Source organism: Agelaius tricolor, unplaced genomic scaffold (assembly GCF_023055355.1).
Source record: "Agelaius tricolor isolate 1412-34295 unplaced genomic scaffold, bAgeTri1.0.p SCAF_30, whole genome shotgun sequence".
Taxonomy (NCBI): Eukaryota; Metazoa; Chordata; class Aves; order Passeriformes; family Icteridae; genus Agelaius; species Agelaius tricolor.
Window position 1 is genome coordinate 3,545,872 of NW_027269290.1, and position 18,632 is coordinate 3,564,503.

Sequence of the window (18,632 nt, forward strand, 5' to 3'; positions counted from 1 at the left end):
TTGGCTGTGCCACACTTGGGTCCCTCCCAAGCTGAAGCCATTCCCAGTGTTTTCTCAGCATTTCTCCTACCCACAAAGTGCTGTGGTTCCTCTTTCCCTTCCCTTTTGAGGCCAACCCAGTGACAAGCTCTGCTACCACAGAGAGGGCAGCGGGTGGGCTTTGCCTCCTGCAAATCCTCGTTCCCAAACTGCAGCCAGAACACTTCAGAGCAGAGAGGGGGACAGAGGAAGGAGCTGCAGCCCCCAGCACCTGCCCCTGCAGCTCCTGGACACCCTGGAGCTGCTCCCAGCCCTGCCATGGAGGGAAAGGCAGATTATCAGCAGAGTGTGGTGAAGCTGGTAGCTGCGTTTGAAGACCACTGGTAAGACAGGAGGGCTCTGGGTGCTCAGGGTGTGTTAGGGCTCCACGTGGAGTGGGTTTGGGAAGGAAGGAACCCACTGTGGAGGTGGTTTGGAGCCTGTGGAGAAGCTGAAAAGGCGATTTTGGAGAAGCTGACAAGGTGATTTTGGAGAAGCTGACAAGGTGATTTGCAATCCTTCACAACTGAGGTTTGCCTCATTGTCTCCCTCCTGCTGCAGGTCATGAGCAGAATCTGGAAACCTCAGTGGGGTGTGAGTGGTTCTGCCTGGCTCAGGGTTAGGCTGTGGCAGCCCATTCCCCCACAGCCAGCATCTTCACTCTCAGCCTGTGGTTTGCAAATATGTAGGCAGAGGTTTTCACTGGGAATGAACTGCCTGGGTGTCTGGGAGGCTCCCAGCCTCAGACTGTCCAGTTGTTTGCAGAGATGTGGCTCCTAGGAAAGGAAACAGAAAGCATTGTGGTAAGGGAGAGAGAGAATTCCTGTCATAAAAGAAGCTCCCTCCTGTGGAGTGTGAGCTGGGACCCTCAGACAGCGTGTGCTGGGGTCTGAGCGAGGGGATCTGCCCTGGCTCTGGTGTAAAGGTAATTCTGAGGCTTCAGGTGAGTTATTTCTCACTTTCTCCATCTGATGGGTCAAGGCATGGAATCCTGCCATTCCATGAGATGCTCTCAGTGAGCCTTGGAAGGGCTGGGCAGGTGAGTTTTGTAGCCATTCCTGAAGATGCTCAGGCACAAGATTTCCTTTCATTCCAGGAGCTCCTGCATCTCTGCTGTGTGCTTTTCCCCAGGCTTTGTGGTTGTGCCCATCATCCCCCAGTGATGTTGTGTTGGAACCACTGCAGTGTTTGATCTGCCCCCATGTCACTGCTGCAGTGTGTTTGTTGTTTGCCTTTGATTTAGAGGAAATAAAAGTAACTTGAGACTTTCAGAGGAAGCTGGGGAACCTGGGAATGAGCAGAGCATTTTGGAGCAGACAATGGTTTGGCCTAAGTCAGCATAAATAGAAAGAGAGAAGTTCCCTGTTGGGACTCAGCTGTGGCTTCAGGCTGACACAGGTTTGGGAGGCACCAGGAGAGATGGAAAAATCCTCTGAAGGGTTCTGCCAGCCCCCCTGGACAGGAGGGGATTTGTGCATGGCTGTGGATGCACTCCTGAGCTCACAGACATCCTTAGCATGGGATGGAGCTGGCATCCTCTTCAGATGAGTCTCTGCTCCCCAAGTCACTTCCTATCCTCAGCTTTGCACTCTGATGTCCAAATTCTTCAGGTCTTTCCCATCCTGTCCATCCCACTCCTGTGTGCAGGCCAGCAGTGGATGTCTTTCCAGTTCTGCCCAGAGCAGTTTCCTGCAGTGACCAGCTCTTGGATGACAGACAAGTCACTTGCTGTCACCTTCACGGCCTGGCTTCTCCCTCATGCCTGCTCTGGACCTGCTTTCATTGTCTTTGCCAGAAAAGGGAAGAGAGAGCACCACCAAAAACAACCTGTCTGCAAAACCACCCACACATGGCCTGCTCTTGGCTCAAAACTCTTGGCTCTTGGGCTTCTCCCTGCTTTTCTCCATGCTGGCAGCAGGCAGAAAACCAGAGCTGTGGGTGGGATAAACAGCAGGATCCTGCTTTTCTAGAGCAGGAGAGGGACTGGGCACAGCAGCAGGGGGCTCTGGGAGAAGAGAGGCTGGATCCTCACCCCATGGAGGATGCTGAGGATGTTTGTACTGCAGGGCAGTGACAGCGCTGGGCAGCTGCTGCTCTTGTCCCTTCTGGTGGCTTTAAGCTGGGCTGTGCTGGGGAATGGCTGAGCTGATCCCATTCCTCTGTAGCAGGAACAGCACATCTGCCCAGAGGGACAAACAGGCAGGCAGCCAGCTTCCAGCATTCCATGCCAGCCAGAGCCACTCCCTGACCAGAAAGGAGGATGAGGAGGAGAAGGATCAGCAAGGTCAACGTGGACTCAGCTTCAAATGCCTCCGTTCTCTGCGATCCAAAATCCGTGAGGACAACTGGAGGAGGCCACAGGGCCCAGGCCTGGAGCCTGGCAGCCAGGTGAGCTCCAGAGGCTGGTGGGGTGGGTGCCCACACTCAGGCAGGGCTGGCTCAAGGTCTCATCTCTGCCCATGAGACTGAGCCCTGCTCCCCATGCAGGAACCAGAGGAAAAGAAAATCGCCCTGGAGCTGCTGGAGACAGAGCAGGCTTATGTCAACCGCCTCCATCTCCTTGATCAGGTGAACTGGGGAGTGGAGGGACCAGTGCAAGGGGATTTTGGAGGGATTGAAGCTGTAAAAATGAGAAACATGTGGGCTGCTGGTTTTTACAGCCAGAGATTGGGTCTGGCATTTGTCTTTTCTAGACCCCACACCAGTGGGAAGCACCCTTGTCCCAGGAAAGCCTTCCATCCCCCTCTCCTCTTGGAGCCTGGGATTTTCCTCCTGCACAGTCAGACCTTTTACTGGGTGATGTACCTGTCCCAGAGAGGAAATGGGATCCTCAAACATCTCCCTGGCCCTTTTTGTTCACCCTTCTTTCTTCCAGGTATTCTATACAGAGCTGATGAAAGAAGCCAAAACTGGGAAGACGGTCCCAGAGGAGGTGGTGAAAATGATCTTTTCCAACATCTCCTCCATCTACCAGTTCCATGCTGAGTTCTTCCTGCCAGAGCTGCAGAAGCGCATGGAGGATTGGTGAGTGCAGGAGGGGAGGGGAGGGCAGCATACCTGGGTGCCTTGGCCACAATGGGGGAGCAGCACTGAGTTCAGGCTCCCACCAAGACCAGAGCTCAGCCTGTCACAGACATCTTTTATGAAAAATCCTTTCCTTAGGATTTTTCCTCCTGAGAAGCTGAGAGGCCTCAGGAACAAAATGCAAACAATGGTTATCTGCTGCTGTGGAATGCAACAGGTGCATCAGGGATTGGTCTCATAGAGTTGTTTCTAATTAATGGCCAATCACAGCCCAGCTGGCTCAGACTCTCTGTCCAAGACACAAGCCTTTGTTATCATTCTTTCTTTTTCTATTCTTATCTAGCCTTCTGATGAAATCCTTTCTTCTATGCTTTTAGAGTAGTTTTAATATAATATATATAATAAAATAATAAATCAAGCCTCCTGAAACATGGGGTCAAATCCTCATCTCTTCCCTCATCCTAAGACCCCTGTGAACACGGTCACACAGCCTGTTTATCTCCAAGTGTCTTTTGCTGGAAAACACTTCCTTAAAATGCTCAGAGCAGAGTATGGAAAACTGGGTGACATCTCAGGTGGTTTGAGGGTGTGCCTGGGTATGAACAGCCCAGGCTGGCTGCAAGTTGGGGACATTCCTGCTCTGGAGAGCAGGAATCAGTGTGGGGATGTAGCAGCCTGCAGCAGGGAAAACCTCAGTCCTCCAGCGTTGTCCTTCAGTTCATCCCTCACTGTCTGTCTGTCCTGAGGAAGCTGCTGGTCTGTGGTTCCCTCCTGCAGGCACCACAACCCCCGCATTGGGGATGTCATCCAGAAGCTTGCACCCTTCCTCAAGATGTACGGGGAGTATGTGAAGAACTTTGACAAGGCCGTGGAGCTCATCACTGCCTGGTCAGAGAAATCACCCCCCTTCCAGGAGCTCATTGCTGACATCCAGGTAAGGGCAGGGCAGGGGAATGGCAGCAGAGCTCCCAAAATCTCCAGGGAGTGGGGAAACAACAGAGGGTGGGAGCTGCCTTGGTCACTGTTCCTTGGTCACTGTTCCTCTGTCCGTGCTTGCTGTCCCTGGCCAGAAGAGGAAGGTCTGTGCTAACCTGACGCTGCAGCACCACATGCTGGAGCCTGTGCAGAGGATCCCGCGCTACGAGCTCCTCCTCAAGGATTACGTCCGGAAACTCCCGCCCCAGTCCCCCGACAGAGGCGATGCCGAGAGTAAGGGCTCACGGAGGGGAGGGCAGGGTGGGTCTGTAGGGAAATAACAGCCCCTGGTTGTTGGGGAAGATGAAACAGGAAAGCCTTATAAATAGGATTGTCTGACAAAAGATTTTGAGAATATGGAAACTATAAGTGAAATTGAAATGAAAGCAAGCTTTGAGATCCCTCAATTACTGAACAACTGGAAAACAATGGTGTGGCCAGCTGAAGGTGATCCCCTTTTGATGGAACAACACCCTCTGCCTGCAGACAGGCCCAAGGGGCAGAGCAGACCCTGCCAGCTTGGCAGAAGGGGCCCAAAGAGGAGTTTTTAGGGTTTAAAATGTAACACAGTGTGGTAATGTAATGATTCTTATAGGCTGTATGGAAATGCTATAGGATTTGTATCTTGTACTAGATTGGTCAGTGAGAATCAGAATATTCAACACAGAAGAAGATTTATGGTATTGTAACGGGAACCTCGCTCTCTTACCTTTTTTACTCCCTTACGCTCTTACCCCTTTTACTCCCTTACCCTTTCATCCTCTCTCCCCCTCTCTTCTCTCAGTCCTGCTCCAGCTGTGGCTGGCAGCTCCCAGCAGGGCCCTGCACCCAGGCCCTTTGCAATAAACCCCAAGTTCCACGACCTGGCTGCAGAGATCTCTCATCTCCATCCATCTCCACTGTCCTACCCCCAGTGCTCCTACGCCTGGTGTTGTACATGGGCACCAGATAACCTGGCTTCACTCTCCAGCTGCCCTGTGCCCTTGGATAAACCTCTCAGTCTGGTCCTTTTCTAGCAGGGAGAGGGATTAATCTTCTTTTTCAGGGGCTGGGGAGGGGAAGGGTGGTGTGTCAGGTGGCCACAGTAACCCCTAAGGACACCTGTAGCAGCTGGGGGAGCTTGTGGATAACACATCAGACCCCTGTGGATAACACAGTTCCCAGTCCTGCTGGCATGGAGGGATACAGGAGTGGGCTGTCTGTCCCTCCATGTGCAGTCCAGCTGTACCCAGACTCTTGCACAGCATTTCAGGGCCACTTTGGTTGTGTTCATGGAAGGGCAGCAGCTGCTACTCATGTGCATCCATGAGGGACAGAGGCAGAAGCTTCCTCCCACAGCTCCAGAGCAGGTGTTGTGTGTTTCACCTCCTGTCTGTTCTTATTGCAGAAGCCCTGGAGATGATTTTTATGGTGGCCAAGCACTCCAATGCAGCTATTGCCGAGATGGTGAGGCCCTGTCCCAGCTGGAAATGCTTTGCAACTCACAGCACAGTCCCCCTGAAGGGGACAAGAGCCCTGTGGGTTCAGCTGTGGAGCTTTAGACCCTGTTCTTAATGCCCAACCTCACCACCAAGTCACATCTGTAGCATCAGCTGGGCTGTGACCAGCTGGTCAAGGCTGGGAGCTGCTCCCAAAGATCAGTCTGGGCTGAGAGAGCTGTGCCACCTCTCCCAGCACTCAGCCACAGGCTGGGAGGTGGGCATGGAGGGGACCCAGCTGTGACAGGGTTGTGGCTGCTCAGCACCCCACAAGAACAGGTCCTGTGCCTCCCCCAGGAACGGCTGCAGAACCTCTGGGTGGTCTATCAGAGGCTGGGCCTCGAGGATGACATCGTGGATCCCTCCAATGAGCTGATCAAGGAGGGGCCAATCCAAAAAATCTCCACCCGCAACAACAGCACATCGGAGAAGTACCTGTTCCTGGTGGGAGCTGGGGTGCCTGGGGCAGGGAGCAGATGAGGTGGGAGTGGGGAGGTACAGCCTGGCCAGGGTGTTGCTGGGTCACCTTGACACAGAGGGGATGAATTCAGAGCTGGGTGGGGAGGGTTTGACCCCGCTCAGTGCAGGGCACGGTTGGGAATCTGCTGATCCCTGGGCATGGCATCCCTGGGAGATGCTTCACCTTTGCAGGGTGGGAGGGGGCTGAGGCAGAAACAGACAAGTTTTAGGTGGCAGTGAAGGACCCCAGACCCCAGGGAAGCCCACAGCTCAGAGCAGGCAGTGCTGGGCTCCAACCCACCCTCTTCTCCCCTCCCAGTTCAACAACATGCTGCTCTACTGCGTGCCCAAGGTCATCCAGGTGGGCGCCGAGTTCCAGGTCCACCTCCGCATGGATGTGGGGGGCATGAAGGTCAGACAGCTGCCCTTGTCTCTGTGCTTCCCCCAGCTCCTGCCTGCTCCAAAAGCCTCTGCTCTGGGGTGTGGCTGCTGCCCGAATTTCCTCAGGAGGGAGGGAGGAGCTGGAGGCAGGGGTGGCTTTGTGAGTGGGGTTGATACTCTGATCCTGGGAAATGCCAGTGAAATCTTGTGTCTGTGGGATCTGAGGGGCTGAAGGGCTTGTGTGAGAGGGACATCCCTGTACCCCACATCATGGAGAAAGGTCCAGGTGTTCTGCAAGTGGGTTCAGCTCCACATCCTTCCTCTGGTCTCCCACAGGTGCGGGAGCTGAAGGACGCTGAGTTCCCTCACACCTTCCTGGTCTCGGGAAAGCAGCGGACACTGGAGCTCCAAGCCAGGTAAGGGGAAGGGTGAAGTCATGCACATCCTCAGGGAGGAGGGACATCAGCTCATCCAGCTCCTTTTTGTACCCAGATCTGAGGAGGAGATGAACGACTGGATCCAGGTACCAGCGAGTACTGGGAGAGGGGGCACAGCTTCCCCCATCCCAGCTGGATGCCCTGGGTGAGGGCACCCCCAGTGCCCCTCCAGCCCTGCCTTCCCCTCTAGGCCTTCCAAGATGCCATTGACAGGAAGGAGAAGAGGAGTGAGACCTTTAAGACAGCAGTCCATGGACTGGAGACAGACACCCCTGCACTGAAGGTAACCCTCCTGCTCTCCCTGTGCCCCATCTGGGAGAACACACCTTGCTGTGCCTCAGTTTCCCAAGCTCAGCCGACCTGGGGGGAGGCTGAGGACACCCAGACTGTGCTCTCCCACCCCCAGGCAGAGGAGCTGGGCCGCCGAGCCCCGCAGTGGGTGAGGGACAATCTGGTGACCATGTGCATGCGCTGCAGGGAGCCCTTCAACGCCATCACCCGCCGGAGGCACCACTGCCGAGCCTGTGGATATGTGAGTGTCCCCTCCCTGCTGGCCTGCTGGGCCAGGAGTGCACCTTGTACCCCTTTCCTAGGCTTGGGGCTGTGTTACCGTGTTCACAGGGGTCTTAGGATGAGGGAAGAGACGAGGATCTGACTCCATGTTTCAGAAGGCTTGATTTATTATTTTATGATATATATTATATTAAAACTATACTAAAAGCATAGAAGAAAGGATTAATCAGAAGGCTAGCTAAGAATAGAAAAAGAAAGAATGATAACAAAGGCTTGTGTCTCAGACAGAGTCTGAGCCAGCTGACTGTGATTGGCCATTAATTAGAAACAACCAACATGGGCCAATCCCAGATGCACCTGTTGCATCCCACAGCAGCAGATAATCATTATTTACATTTTGTTCCTGAGGCCTCTCAGCTTTTCAGGAGGAAAAATCTTAAGGAAAGGATTTTTCATAAAAGATGTCTGTGACAGGGGCTGCTCCTGCCCCTCAGCTCCTTGTGGAGCTGGCTCTGGGTCCCCTGGCCCTGCCCCAGTGTCACCAGTGTCCCCATTGGTGGCTGCAGGTGGTGTGTGCTCGCTGCTCTGACTACAAGGCCGAGCTGCAGTACGATGGGAACCGCCCCAACCGCGTCTGCCAGGAGTGCTTCATCTTCCTGACCGGCCACACGGTGCTGGAGGACCGCGAGGGGAAGCACAAAGGCATCCTGGAGGTGAGCTCCACCCCCGTGTGCCACCTGAGCACTGCCACCCACCCCGGGCTCCAGCCTCGCTGTCCCAGCCTGGCCCTGCAGCAGGAGGGGTGGGAGTCACTCCCAGGGCACTCAGAATGTGCATGTGTTGATCTCCCTCCCTCCCTATGCTCCAAGCCTTGGACCCAGCAGCTCCCTTCACCACAGGATGTCAGCAGCACCGTCACAGCCCTCACCTGCCCCTGCTTTCCCTAGAGTGGGCAGGGAATTCCCCAGGAAATCAGCTCAGTGCCCTTTCTACCATCTGCACTGGGTATTAAGGGATCTGTTGGTTGTTTTGGCAGAAAGGAGCTGCAGAGGTATCAAGCAGGAGTTTGCTCTGCAGTTCCCTGCAGCTGCTGGACAAGAACGGCAAGGGGGGCACACGGGGCTGGTTCGTGATCCCACAGGACGATCCCCTCGTGCTCTACATCTATGCAGCGCCCCAGGTGAGGCCTGGCTTGAGTGCACCCCCAGGGGACATCCCAGTGTGCCCAAGGGACATCCCAGGACATCCCACTGTGCCCAAGGGACATCCCACTGTGCCCAAGGGACATCCCTGGACATCTCACTGTGCCCAAGGGACATCACATCCCACTGTGCCCAAGAGACATCCTGGGACATCCTGCTGTGCCCAAGGGACATCCCGGGACATCCCACTGTGCCCAAAGGACATCCCATCCCCCTGTGCCCAAGAGACATCCTGGGACATCCCACTGTGCCCAAGGGACATCCCACTGTGCCCAAGGGACTTCCCACTGTGTCCAAGGGACATCCTGGGACATCCCACTGTGTCCAAGGGACATCCTGGGACATCTTGCTGTGCCCAAAGGACATCCCATCCCCCTGTGCCCAAGGGACATCCTGGGACATCCCACTGTGCCCAAGGGACATCCCACTGTGCCCAAGGGACATCCCATCCTGCTGTGCCCAAAGGACATCCTGCTGTGCCTAAGGGACATCCCAGGACATCCTGGGACGTCCGGCTGTGCCCAAGGGACATCCCATCCCGCTGTGCCCAAGGGACATCCCATCCCACTGTGCCCAAGGGACATCCCAGGATATTCTGCTGTACCCAAGGGACATCCCATCCTGCTATGCCCAAGGGACATCCCACTGTGCCCAAGGGACATCCCAGGATATCCTGCTGTGCCCAAGGGACATCCCATCCCGCTGTGCCCATGCCCTGCCTCCCACCGCTGTCTCTCTTCTTGGCAGGACGTCCGAGCCCACACCTCCATCCCCCTGCTGGGCTATCAGGTGCGGGACATGCCCCAGAGCGAGTCCCGGCACCTGTTCCAGCTGGTGCAGTCCCGGCAGGTGTTCACCTTTGTGGCCGACACTGAGGAGCTGAAACAGCGCTGGATGAAGGCCATGGCGCGCTCTGCTGCGGGGATCACGGAGGAGGAGGAGGAGGAGGATGCAGATGAAGCACAATGAGGCCATTCCCAGCCCTGCGCTGCCTGGGGGCAGGGAGGGGGGGTCACACCTTCCCTGCCTGCTCTCACTGCTGGCTTTGGGCACACCCCAACATCGCTGTGTTCTGGTTTTCCATCATGATAGGGGCAGGATGGGGACACGTTTGCCAGCACATGGACGAGCTGGATCCCCTTTCACTCCCTGCTTGCTCTCTGTGCTGGACAGAGCCCCTGGGAGCGGGGATTTTGGGGGAGCCCGGGATTTTGGGGAGCGGGGATTTGGGGAGGAGGGGATTTGGGGAGCGGAGATTTTTGGGGAGGAGGGGATTTTGGGGAGGAGGGGATTTGGGGAGCGGAGATTTTTGGGGAGCCCGGGATTTTGGGGAGCGGGGATTGGGGGAGCAGGGGATTTGAAGAGCCCGGGATTTGGGGAGCAGGGGATTTGGGGAACGAGGATTTGGGGAGTGGGGGATTTTGGGGGAGTGGGGATTTTGGGGGAGCGGGGATTTGGGGAGCGGAGATTTTGGGGGAGCCCGGGATTTTGGGAAGCGGGAGATTGGGGGAGCGGGGATTTTGGGGGAGCGGGGATTTGGGGAGTGGGGGATTTTGGGGGGGCGGGGATTGGGGGAACGAGGATTTGGGGAGTGGGGGATTTGGGGAGCCCGGGATTTGGGGAGTGGGGGATTTAGGGGAGCGCGGATTTAGGGGAGCGGGGATTTTGGGAGCGGGGCATTGGGGGAGCGGGGATTTGGGGGAGCCCGGGCGCGGTGCGGTGCCGCCGGCGGCCACGCGAGGGCAGCACCGCCCCGTTGTTCCGCAGCCGGGCGGGGATGCCCGAGCCGGGAGAGCCCGCGGGCCTGGGACTGCTCGGATAAACCCTCCTGCCACCCCTCTCTGCGCTCCTTGCAGCCTTTTTTTGGCGTCTGTTTTACAGAGAATCCCCGTGGGATTGTCCTCGTGGCTCCACATTGTTACATATGTCACAAATATATCAGGGATCCAGCTTGTAGCTCAGCCTCACAGCTCAGGGACACCAGTGCTGGATTCAGGATGTCCCTTTTCTAGTTTGTCACCACTCCTGGCCTCACACTGCAGTCCCGTGGTGTGGGGGTACCCCTTAACCACAGAGAGCCCTCGCCAGCCTCTCTGAACCAGCCCACACTCCTGCCCATCCCAGACTCTCCCTGCACTCTCCTGCCCACAAGCACCTTCCACCCTTGTACCTCCCTCAGTTACATTTCCAGGGGGAAAACACTCTGGGACAAGGTCATGTCCACACGGGTGATGCTGGGGAAACATGGGGGATCCTCCTCTCTATCATCAGCATAATGAGCACCCCTGTTCATTTCAGTCAGTGCTTCAGGCTGCAGCCCCACATTTTTCTCTCTGTGTCCTCTTTAGCTCCCCAGAAATGTTGCCCAGGCAGAAGTTGCCACTTCTGAGCCTGCCAGGGGCCTCATGCCCAGAGCTGGAGGAGCCCATGATCCCTGGCAGGCAGGGATTGCTCCCTGGACCATGCAGCAGCTCCAGCAGAGCAGCCTTGGGCCGAGCCCAGAGGTGTCACAGGCTGAACAGATCCCTGCAGACTGGGAAGGCAGGTGGAGCAGGGTCCTGCAAATGGGAACAACACCTGGGGAAAGGATGGGGGGGGGGGTAAAGATGAATCACAGCTGTCACCACCCTGGGGGGCTTTGGGGAGACAGGAAAAAGCTCTGAGCAATGTCCTTCCTCAGTCTTCTCAACCTAGCTCATCCTGGAAAAGGGCAAACTGCGGTGGCTTTATCTCCTCCAGCTCAAGAGATCCTGTCAAGGAAGGGAAGAGGAGGGGCTGGATGAGAGTCGGGGTGAGAGCTCTGCCCCCCATCTGAGCCCAGATGCACACAGCACAAACGGGGCTTTCCAGAGACACCCCAAGCCAGCCCTCGGCTCCCAGTGTCACCCCGTGGGAAGGGGAACCCCCTCCCGGCAGCCCTGGCAGAGGCGGGGAGTGCAGGGTGAGCAAGGGGAGGAAAGAGTGAGCAAGGGGAAGCCCCTCGGGGCTGGAAGGTTCTGCCTGGTGGCCCTTCCACCTCAGCTGTGTCACCGCTGTGTCAGCGAGGAACAAAACAAGCCCCGAGCAAGGAGCTGCTCTCAGCTCAGCTCGTGAATGGCCTAAGAATAAATTTCCTGTTTACCCAGTGAGGAATCGCTCCCGGGGCAGAGGGCACCTGGGGCTATTTTTGGAGCTCCTGCTCTCCTCCCTCCTGACCCCCAGCACCCTCGGGATCACTGCAGCACCCATGGCTGCCTTGGAAGGGGGCTGCCACAGAGGAGAGGTGGCCCAGGGATGGAGGGGGTGGCAGGGCACCAGGGCAGGCCCTGTGTGGGGCTGGCCCCTATGGAGCCCAGCACCCTCACAACCAAATCCCAGGGGTTATAGAGCAGAATCTGCTGGCCCAGCAGAGCAGACACCTAAAGAACAGTCCCTAGAGAGCACAAAACCCCATCCCATGTAGTGCAGAGGGACCTGCAGTTGGTGAGTGAGAGAACATGCCCAGTGGAACAGTCCCCAAAGAGGGGAACTGCCAAGCATGCAGAGAACCCCCCTACAGAGCCTGTCCCTATGGATGAAGAGCCCAGACCCCACAGAGCAGCTCCCAGAGCAGCCCTGCAGGCTGGGCCTGCATTGTGCCACCCTCAAAGACAGGGCGACAGCATCACTGCCCTGAGCACCCCCAAACAGGAGGGTGGGAGACCAAACTTCAAGAGATCAAACTTTATTTTGATTCCCCAAAGAAAAGGATTTTTACAGGTGCAGAGAATAAATACAGTGATGAATTTTCCCTGCCTGTCCTGTCTCAGTCCCCAGGCGGTGCCACAGCAGTGGTCAAGCAGAGCAGTTTGGCCTCCCGCCTCCAGAACAGAAAGTGAAACCCCCGTGCAGAAGCCACAATTTCCTATTCTCGAGAATGGGGAAGGCTCAGAGGCCATTTACTGGCATCCCCCCGCGGGCCCCCCCATGCCTCTTCCCGTAAGCACTGACCAAAATACCCTGTGAAACCCACAGGGGCTGTGCTGGGCTGGGACAGCATCACAGAGAGCACCCAGGGGAACCTGTGTCCCTGAGCTGCTGCCCTGCAGAGGCTCCACTGTGCCCTGCTCATCCCAAACCCCAGCTGGGGATATTGCTCTGCTGGATACACAAAACCAGACATACAATTGGTACTGTGTATTATCTGCTGTAGAGACTCTAATCAGACTCCAGAGAATCTCTTAAATTCTAAGGAGATTCTCTAAATTCTAAGAGATTCAAGAGAATCTCTTGAATTCGAAGAGATTCCAGAGAATCTCTTAAATTCAGGGACAGTATGAGCTGCCACTGGCATTGTTTGTATGCCTCTGTACTATAAAGACAGATGAACAATATGTTAAACAGCAAAATAAGCATACTGCTATTAATTGCATGCCATTAACCCTTCAGATTTACCAGTGCAATCACTGGAAGTAGATTCATACAGCCCATGAATGTCATGCATACTTTTGTGTGGCCCCCACCTCTGGAGCATGTGGAGAGGTTTGAGGGAGCAGAGGAGGTGGCAGGGGCACAGCTGTGGTCCCCCCTTGCAGGGCTCTGTGGCTGCAATCTCCCCCTGATCCCCAGGAAGGGGCTCAGCAGGGCCTGGGCTGGTGCCCTGCAGGTGTGGGGTGGGAACCATGTGGGGCTGTAGAGCCCCACAGGCCCAGCCTGCAGGGCTGCTCTGGGAGCTGCTCTGTGGGGTCTGGGCTCTTCATCCATAGGGACAGGCTCTCTAGGGGGGTTCTCTGCAGCCTTGGCTGTCCCGCTCTTTGGGGACTGTTCCACTGGGCATGTTCTCTCACTCACCAACTGCAGGTCCCTCTGCACTGCATGGGATGGGGTTTTGTGCTCTCTAGGGACTGTTCTTTAGGTGTCTGCCCTGCTGGGCCAGCAGATTCTGCTCTATAACCCCTGGGATTTGGTTGTATGGGTGCTGGGCTCCATAGGGGCCAGCCCCACACAGTGCCTGTAGGTGTTGAGTTCCATAGGGGTGTTCCCTGGAGGGGCTGTGACCCACAGAGAGCCCCTGCTTGGGGACAGCACATCCCTCGCTGTGGGACAGGACAACCCTTGCTGTGGGGCTCTTGGGGCAGCACATCCCTCATTATGAGATTTTGGGTAGCACATCCCTCACTATGAGATTTTGGGCAGCACATCCCTCACTGTGAGATTTTGGGCAGCACATCCCTCACTGTGGATTTTGAGTAGCACAGCCCTCACTGCAGGGCACTGGACAGGACAACCCTTGTTGTGGGGCTCTTGGGGCAGCACATCCCTCACTGTGGGATTTTGGGTTTCACACCCCTCACTGTGAAATTTTGGGCAGCACATCCCTCACTGTGGGGCAGGGGTCACTCCCCCCTCGCTGAGGCATCTTTGGGTAGCTCTCTCCTCGCTGAGGCATTTTTGGGCAGCTCTCCCCTCGCTGAGCCATTTTTGGGCAGCTTTTTTGGGCAGCTCTCCGCAGCGCCGCGGTGCCGGAGCTGCAGCAGCTCAGCCTCTGCAGCCTCTCAGCCCCACCGGCGCTTCCGCTGCTCCCGCCAAGCGCTTTAAATAATAAATAAATGGAGTTCAGAGGCAGCCACAGCAGAGCCCTGCCCCGGGGCATCGCTCCCGCCGTGACAGGGCTGCGGGGACACGAGGGACACGGGTGTCCCCTGGGTCTGGGGGCATCCCCTGCATGGATGTGAGATGATGCTAAATGATGGAAAATATTGGTGATGCACCCCCCCAAAAAAATACAACCCCACAACCAGGATTGTGTAACCTTAGGGGTACCTCACCCTGCTCTTCACCCCCCCAGGTCCCTCAGGGAACAACTCAGACCCGGAGGGGGATCCCGGGATCCATCCAGCTGCACCCCATTTTGTCGCTGTGGGGGTGTCCCCATGCTTGGGGCAGCGTTTGAGGAGGGGAAGGCTCCACCTGCCCCCGCAGGTGCCGGCAAAGGGCATTTCGTGCGCTCGGGAAGGAGCAGGTCGTGCATCCCGGCGTCTGGCGAGGCGGGAGGTGTTTCCCGGTGCCGCAGGAATTTGCTGTTTGCGCCTGTGTTGCAGGAGGTTGGGGGAAGGAAGAAGGGGCGGAGGTGGTGGTGGTGGAGGGGGGGATGATGCTGGCAGTTGTTATTATTTAATTTTATTTTCCTTCCTCCATCCAGGAATCTCTGCAATGTGCCGGCTGCTCCCCGGGAGGCTGGGGTGGCCGTGAGTCACTGCTGCCGCTGGAACGTGACTCAGTCCTGCTGCTCTGCCGGCAGGACATGACCAGACTGCCAAAAAGCGGGAGAAGCCCCAGCTCCGATTCCCGCCCGCGCCGAGGGCCGAGGACACGCGAAATCCCCTCGGGGAGCTCAGGCTCCCGCTTCCCAGGGAGCCAGCAAGCAGCCCCTTGCTGCAGGGCAGAGCTCGACATGGGGGGCACAATGGCTTTATTTATTTATTTATTTATTTATTTATTTATTTATTTATTTATTTTTAAATTTTATTTTATTTTTTGTTTGTTTGTTTTCTTCTTTTTTTCCTTTTTTTTTTTTTTTTCCCCAGCTAGGAAAACCCTCTCCACCCACTCCCCATACATCGCCGTGGGGCTGGGGGGGGGAGCAGTTCCTGGGGTTTTGCTTCCTCATTTTTCAGGCTCTATCTCTATGGGTGAGCAGGGAAAGCTTCTGGCACGGTTCCTGCCCCAGTTCCCGTGCCTCAGTTTCCCCATCCGGTGCGGAGTGGAGATTTCCCCATCGGGACGGGGGTTACTTCAGGTTGTGCTTTGAGGCCAGTGAATAGCAGCTGCAAGGGGTTATTATTAATATTAATTAATAGCCAGGCTCGGTCGGGGCTCAGGTGGCAGGGAGGGATGAAGCAGCCCTGAGTCACAGGGCAGAGCAGGGGTGGCCCTGCCCTGAGCCCTGACACATTCCCTGCACCCCAGAGAGGCACAGCCTGGGCTGGGTGATGCCGGGCATGAGCCCTCCTCATCCTCACACCCCTGCTGCCTGTGGGATGGGCCCTGTGGAGCAGGAGGGCAGCGGAGCATCCCCGGCTCTGCGCGGGGCAGCGCTGAGCGCCGGGCTGGGGTGATCGCCTCTCCTCGGGCCCGCCGTGCCCCGTGGCCGCAGCTGCCTCTGTCAGCCGTGATTGAAAGCCAAGCCGGGCTGGCAGGCCTTCTCTGTGATCTTGTTAATTAAGAAATACATTTAATTAGCAGCACCCCAGCTGTGACTCAGCTAATCATCATGATCGAAACAAGAGCTGGACTCCGGTGCTGGAGCATGGAGCCACCAAGCCCTCTCCCCTGCCCTGGTGAGTCTCTGGTTCTGCCCTGGGACCCCATCACCCACCAGGCACACCCCAGTGCCCTCCTGGGGCTTTTGGGAGGAGTTTCCCCCTCAAATGGAGGCAGGTTGGGTCTGTGACCGTCCCCATGCAGCACCTCACACACGCTGGTGTTGTCCCCACCCAGGGCAATTACCCATTGCCACACGGCAAATAATCATATTAATAACACATTTACCAGGCTATAAATAGCCTTGATAATAACACCCTGGGTTTTCCAGGAACGGATTGTCAAAAATGTGGGGAAAGCCATTCCCTGTTGCCTGGGCTGCAGATGGAGAAACTGAGGCAGGGTTGGTTTCGGGCACGACTCTCACCCACTGCAGCAGCGTCTGCCAGGCAGCTGTGGAATTTGCTCCCGAATAAACTGTCATGGAAATGAGCCCTTATGTATATTTATAGGAACCATCCTGCCAGCTGGAATCTAATAGGGGAGAAAATAAACTGGGAAACTGCCTGGAACAGGAGGGCGGTGCCTCACACATCAGCCCCATGCCCTGCTGCCACTGCCAGGGGGGAATGTCTGTCTGTCCCTGTCCCCAGGGTGTCTGTCCCTGGTCCTGGGAATCCTGCCCTGCATCCTGGGGTGCCCAGATGTGGTCCTGGATGCTGAGCCCTGCACCCTGGCATGCCCAGCCCTAGCTCCGGGTGCCCAGTCCTGCACCCTGGGATGCCCAGCCCCAGCTCTGGGATGCCCAGCCCTGCACTCTGGGATGTGCAGCCCTGGTCCTGCATGCCCAGATCCTCATGTGCCCAGATCCTGGGGTGTTTGGGAAGCAGCCACCGAGTGCTCTGCAGCTGCTGTAGGCTGTAATGGGCTTTGGGGTGTGGGAAATGGGGAGTGTTGTTGGCACTGGGGGTAAGAGGGTCACAGGAGAATAAAGCCAAAGAGCGTTTGGGGGGCTGGCACAAGGGGTCCCTCCCTGCTCAGCAAGGCCTGGGTGGGTGAGCCCAGAGCTCAGGGTGGGTGCTCTTTCCCTGCCAGTGATGCACATGTGTGTGTGTATGTGTGTGTGTCTGTGTCTGTGTACATGTGCACACAGGGGGGTGTGTGTGTGTGTGTGTGTCTGTGTACATGTGCACACAGGGGGGTGTGTGTGTCTGTGTACATGTGCACACGGGTGTGTGGCAGTGCCACATGGGTGCTGCAGAGCACCCACCCACAGGAACAGGGGTTGCAGTGGGGCTGGCAGCAGGGACGGAGCACCCAGGGGTCCCTGGCCCTTCTTTCCCAGGGTTCCCTGGCCCGGTTTTCCTGGGGTTCCCTGCTCTGGTTTTCCCGAGGGTCCCTGGCCCAAATTTCCCAGGGGTCCCTGGCCCGGCTTTCCTGGGGGTCCCCAGCCTGGCTTTCCCAGGGCTCCCTGGGCCTTCATTCCCGGGGCTCCCTGGCCCTTCATTCCCGGGGCTCCCTGGCCCTTCACTCCCGGGGCTCCCTGGCCCTTCATTCCCGGGGCTCCCTGGTTCTTCATTCCCGGGGCTCCCTGGCCCTTCATTCCCAGGACTCCCTGGCCCTTCATTCCCGGGGCTCCCTGGCCCTTCATTCCCGGGGCTCCCTGGCCCGGCTTTCCCGCAGCCCCCGGCGCAGCGCTGGGAGGGGGAGCGGGCGGCAGCGGCGGAGCGAGGCCGATTAGGGATGCAGACAGCGCTGCTCTCTAATGTCTTCCTGTCTCGAGCAGACAGCACAGCCTGCTCAGCTCCTGTGCGTGCTGCAGCCGCCCTCGGCTCCTCGCTGCGTGCCCCAGCCCAGCCTGCAGCCCCCGCTGCTCGGGTGTCCCTCGGGTCCCAGCAGGCCACGAAGGGATGCGACGGCGCCAAGCCCGGGCGTGACCCCGCAGCCATCCCGGAGCGGGGATCCTCCCTGGAAAGGGTTTTTGGAGCGGGAATGCTGGCAGGGTTTCGCGCTGCGGCACCTCTCCCTCTCTGCCTCCCTCCTGCTGCTCCCGAGCCCTCGCCGCCGTGATTCCCTGCAGCGGGCTAAAAATATCCCCGGGAGCTGCCGCCGCACACCGGCGCTTGGAGCTGTGATAAATAACCCGGGGAAGCTCACACCGGCCCTTCCCGGCTGCTGCGGGAGGAGGTCGGAGCCCCCGTCTGTCCTCGCCGTGCCGCTGGAGGGTGGATGGACACATGGAGGCACTCAGGGAAACGGGGACGGAGCAGCCTCTGCCCCTTGGCTGCACAGGGAAACTGAGGCACAGGTGGGGCTCTGCTGGGGGGGCGAGGGGAGGTGATGGACCCGTTTGCCTGCGATGCCGGGGCGGGAGAGGGGATCAGCAGGGCTGGGGGGATACACAAAGCCTGGCACTCGTGTCACTCTGAGTCACATCCCTCTGCATCAGACTCGTCCCTTTGCAGCAGCTCCATCCCCTACAGCACAACCAGCTGCCCGCACCCGACCCATCCCTCTGGGCTGGATCTGTCCCCTCGCAGCAGCTGCATCGTTCTGCTTTGGATCCTTTGCTTTGCACCAGACCCACCCTGCTGCCATGGGTCCATCCTACCGCTGTGGATCCACCCTGCTGCCATGGATCCATCCTGCCCCTGTGGATCCACCCTGCTGCCATGGATCCATCCTATCCCTATGGATCCACCCTGCTGCCATGGATCCATCCTATCCCTGTGGATCCACCCTGCTGCCATGGATCCATCCTACTCCCATGGATCCACCCTGCTGCCATGGGTCCATCCTACCCCTGTGGATCCACCCTGCTGCCATGGATCCATCCTATCCCTGTGGATCCACCCTGCTGCCATGGATCCATCCTATCCCTGTGGATCCACCCTGCTGCCATGGATCCATCCTACCCCTGTGGA

General features: G+C 57.4%; 1 protein-coding gene across 1 annotated transcript; it reads left to right on the forward strand.

Annotated features, from left to right (window-relative positions):
- Window positions 1–157: 157 nt before the first annotated feature.
- Window positions 158–9,670, forward strand: FGD2 (FYVE, RhoGEF and PH domain containing 2). The gene is made up of 16 exons (XM_071449949.1): window positions 158–362; window positions 2,184–2,406; window positions 2,506–2,586; window positions 2,894–3,042; window positions 3,820–3,976; window positions 4,113–4,251; window positions 5,405–5,463; window positions 5,793–5,939; window positions 6,274–6,366; window positions 6,672–6,751; window positions 6,828–6,858; window positions 6,963–7,055; window positions 7,179–7,304; window positions 7,852–7,998; window positions 8,322–8,465; window positions 9,235–9,670. Exons 1-16 carry the CDS (start codon window positions 298–300, stop codon window positions 9,454–9,456), a joined length of 1,956 nt encoding a protein of 651 aa, XP_071306050.1. The 5' UTR covers window positions 158–297; the 3' UTR covers window positions 9,457–9,670.
- Window positions 9,671–18,632: the final 8,962 nt, after the last annotated feature.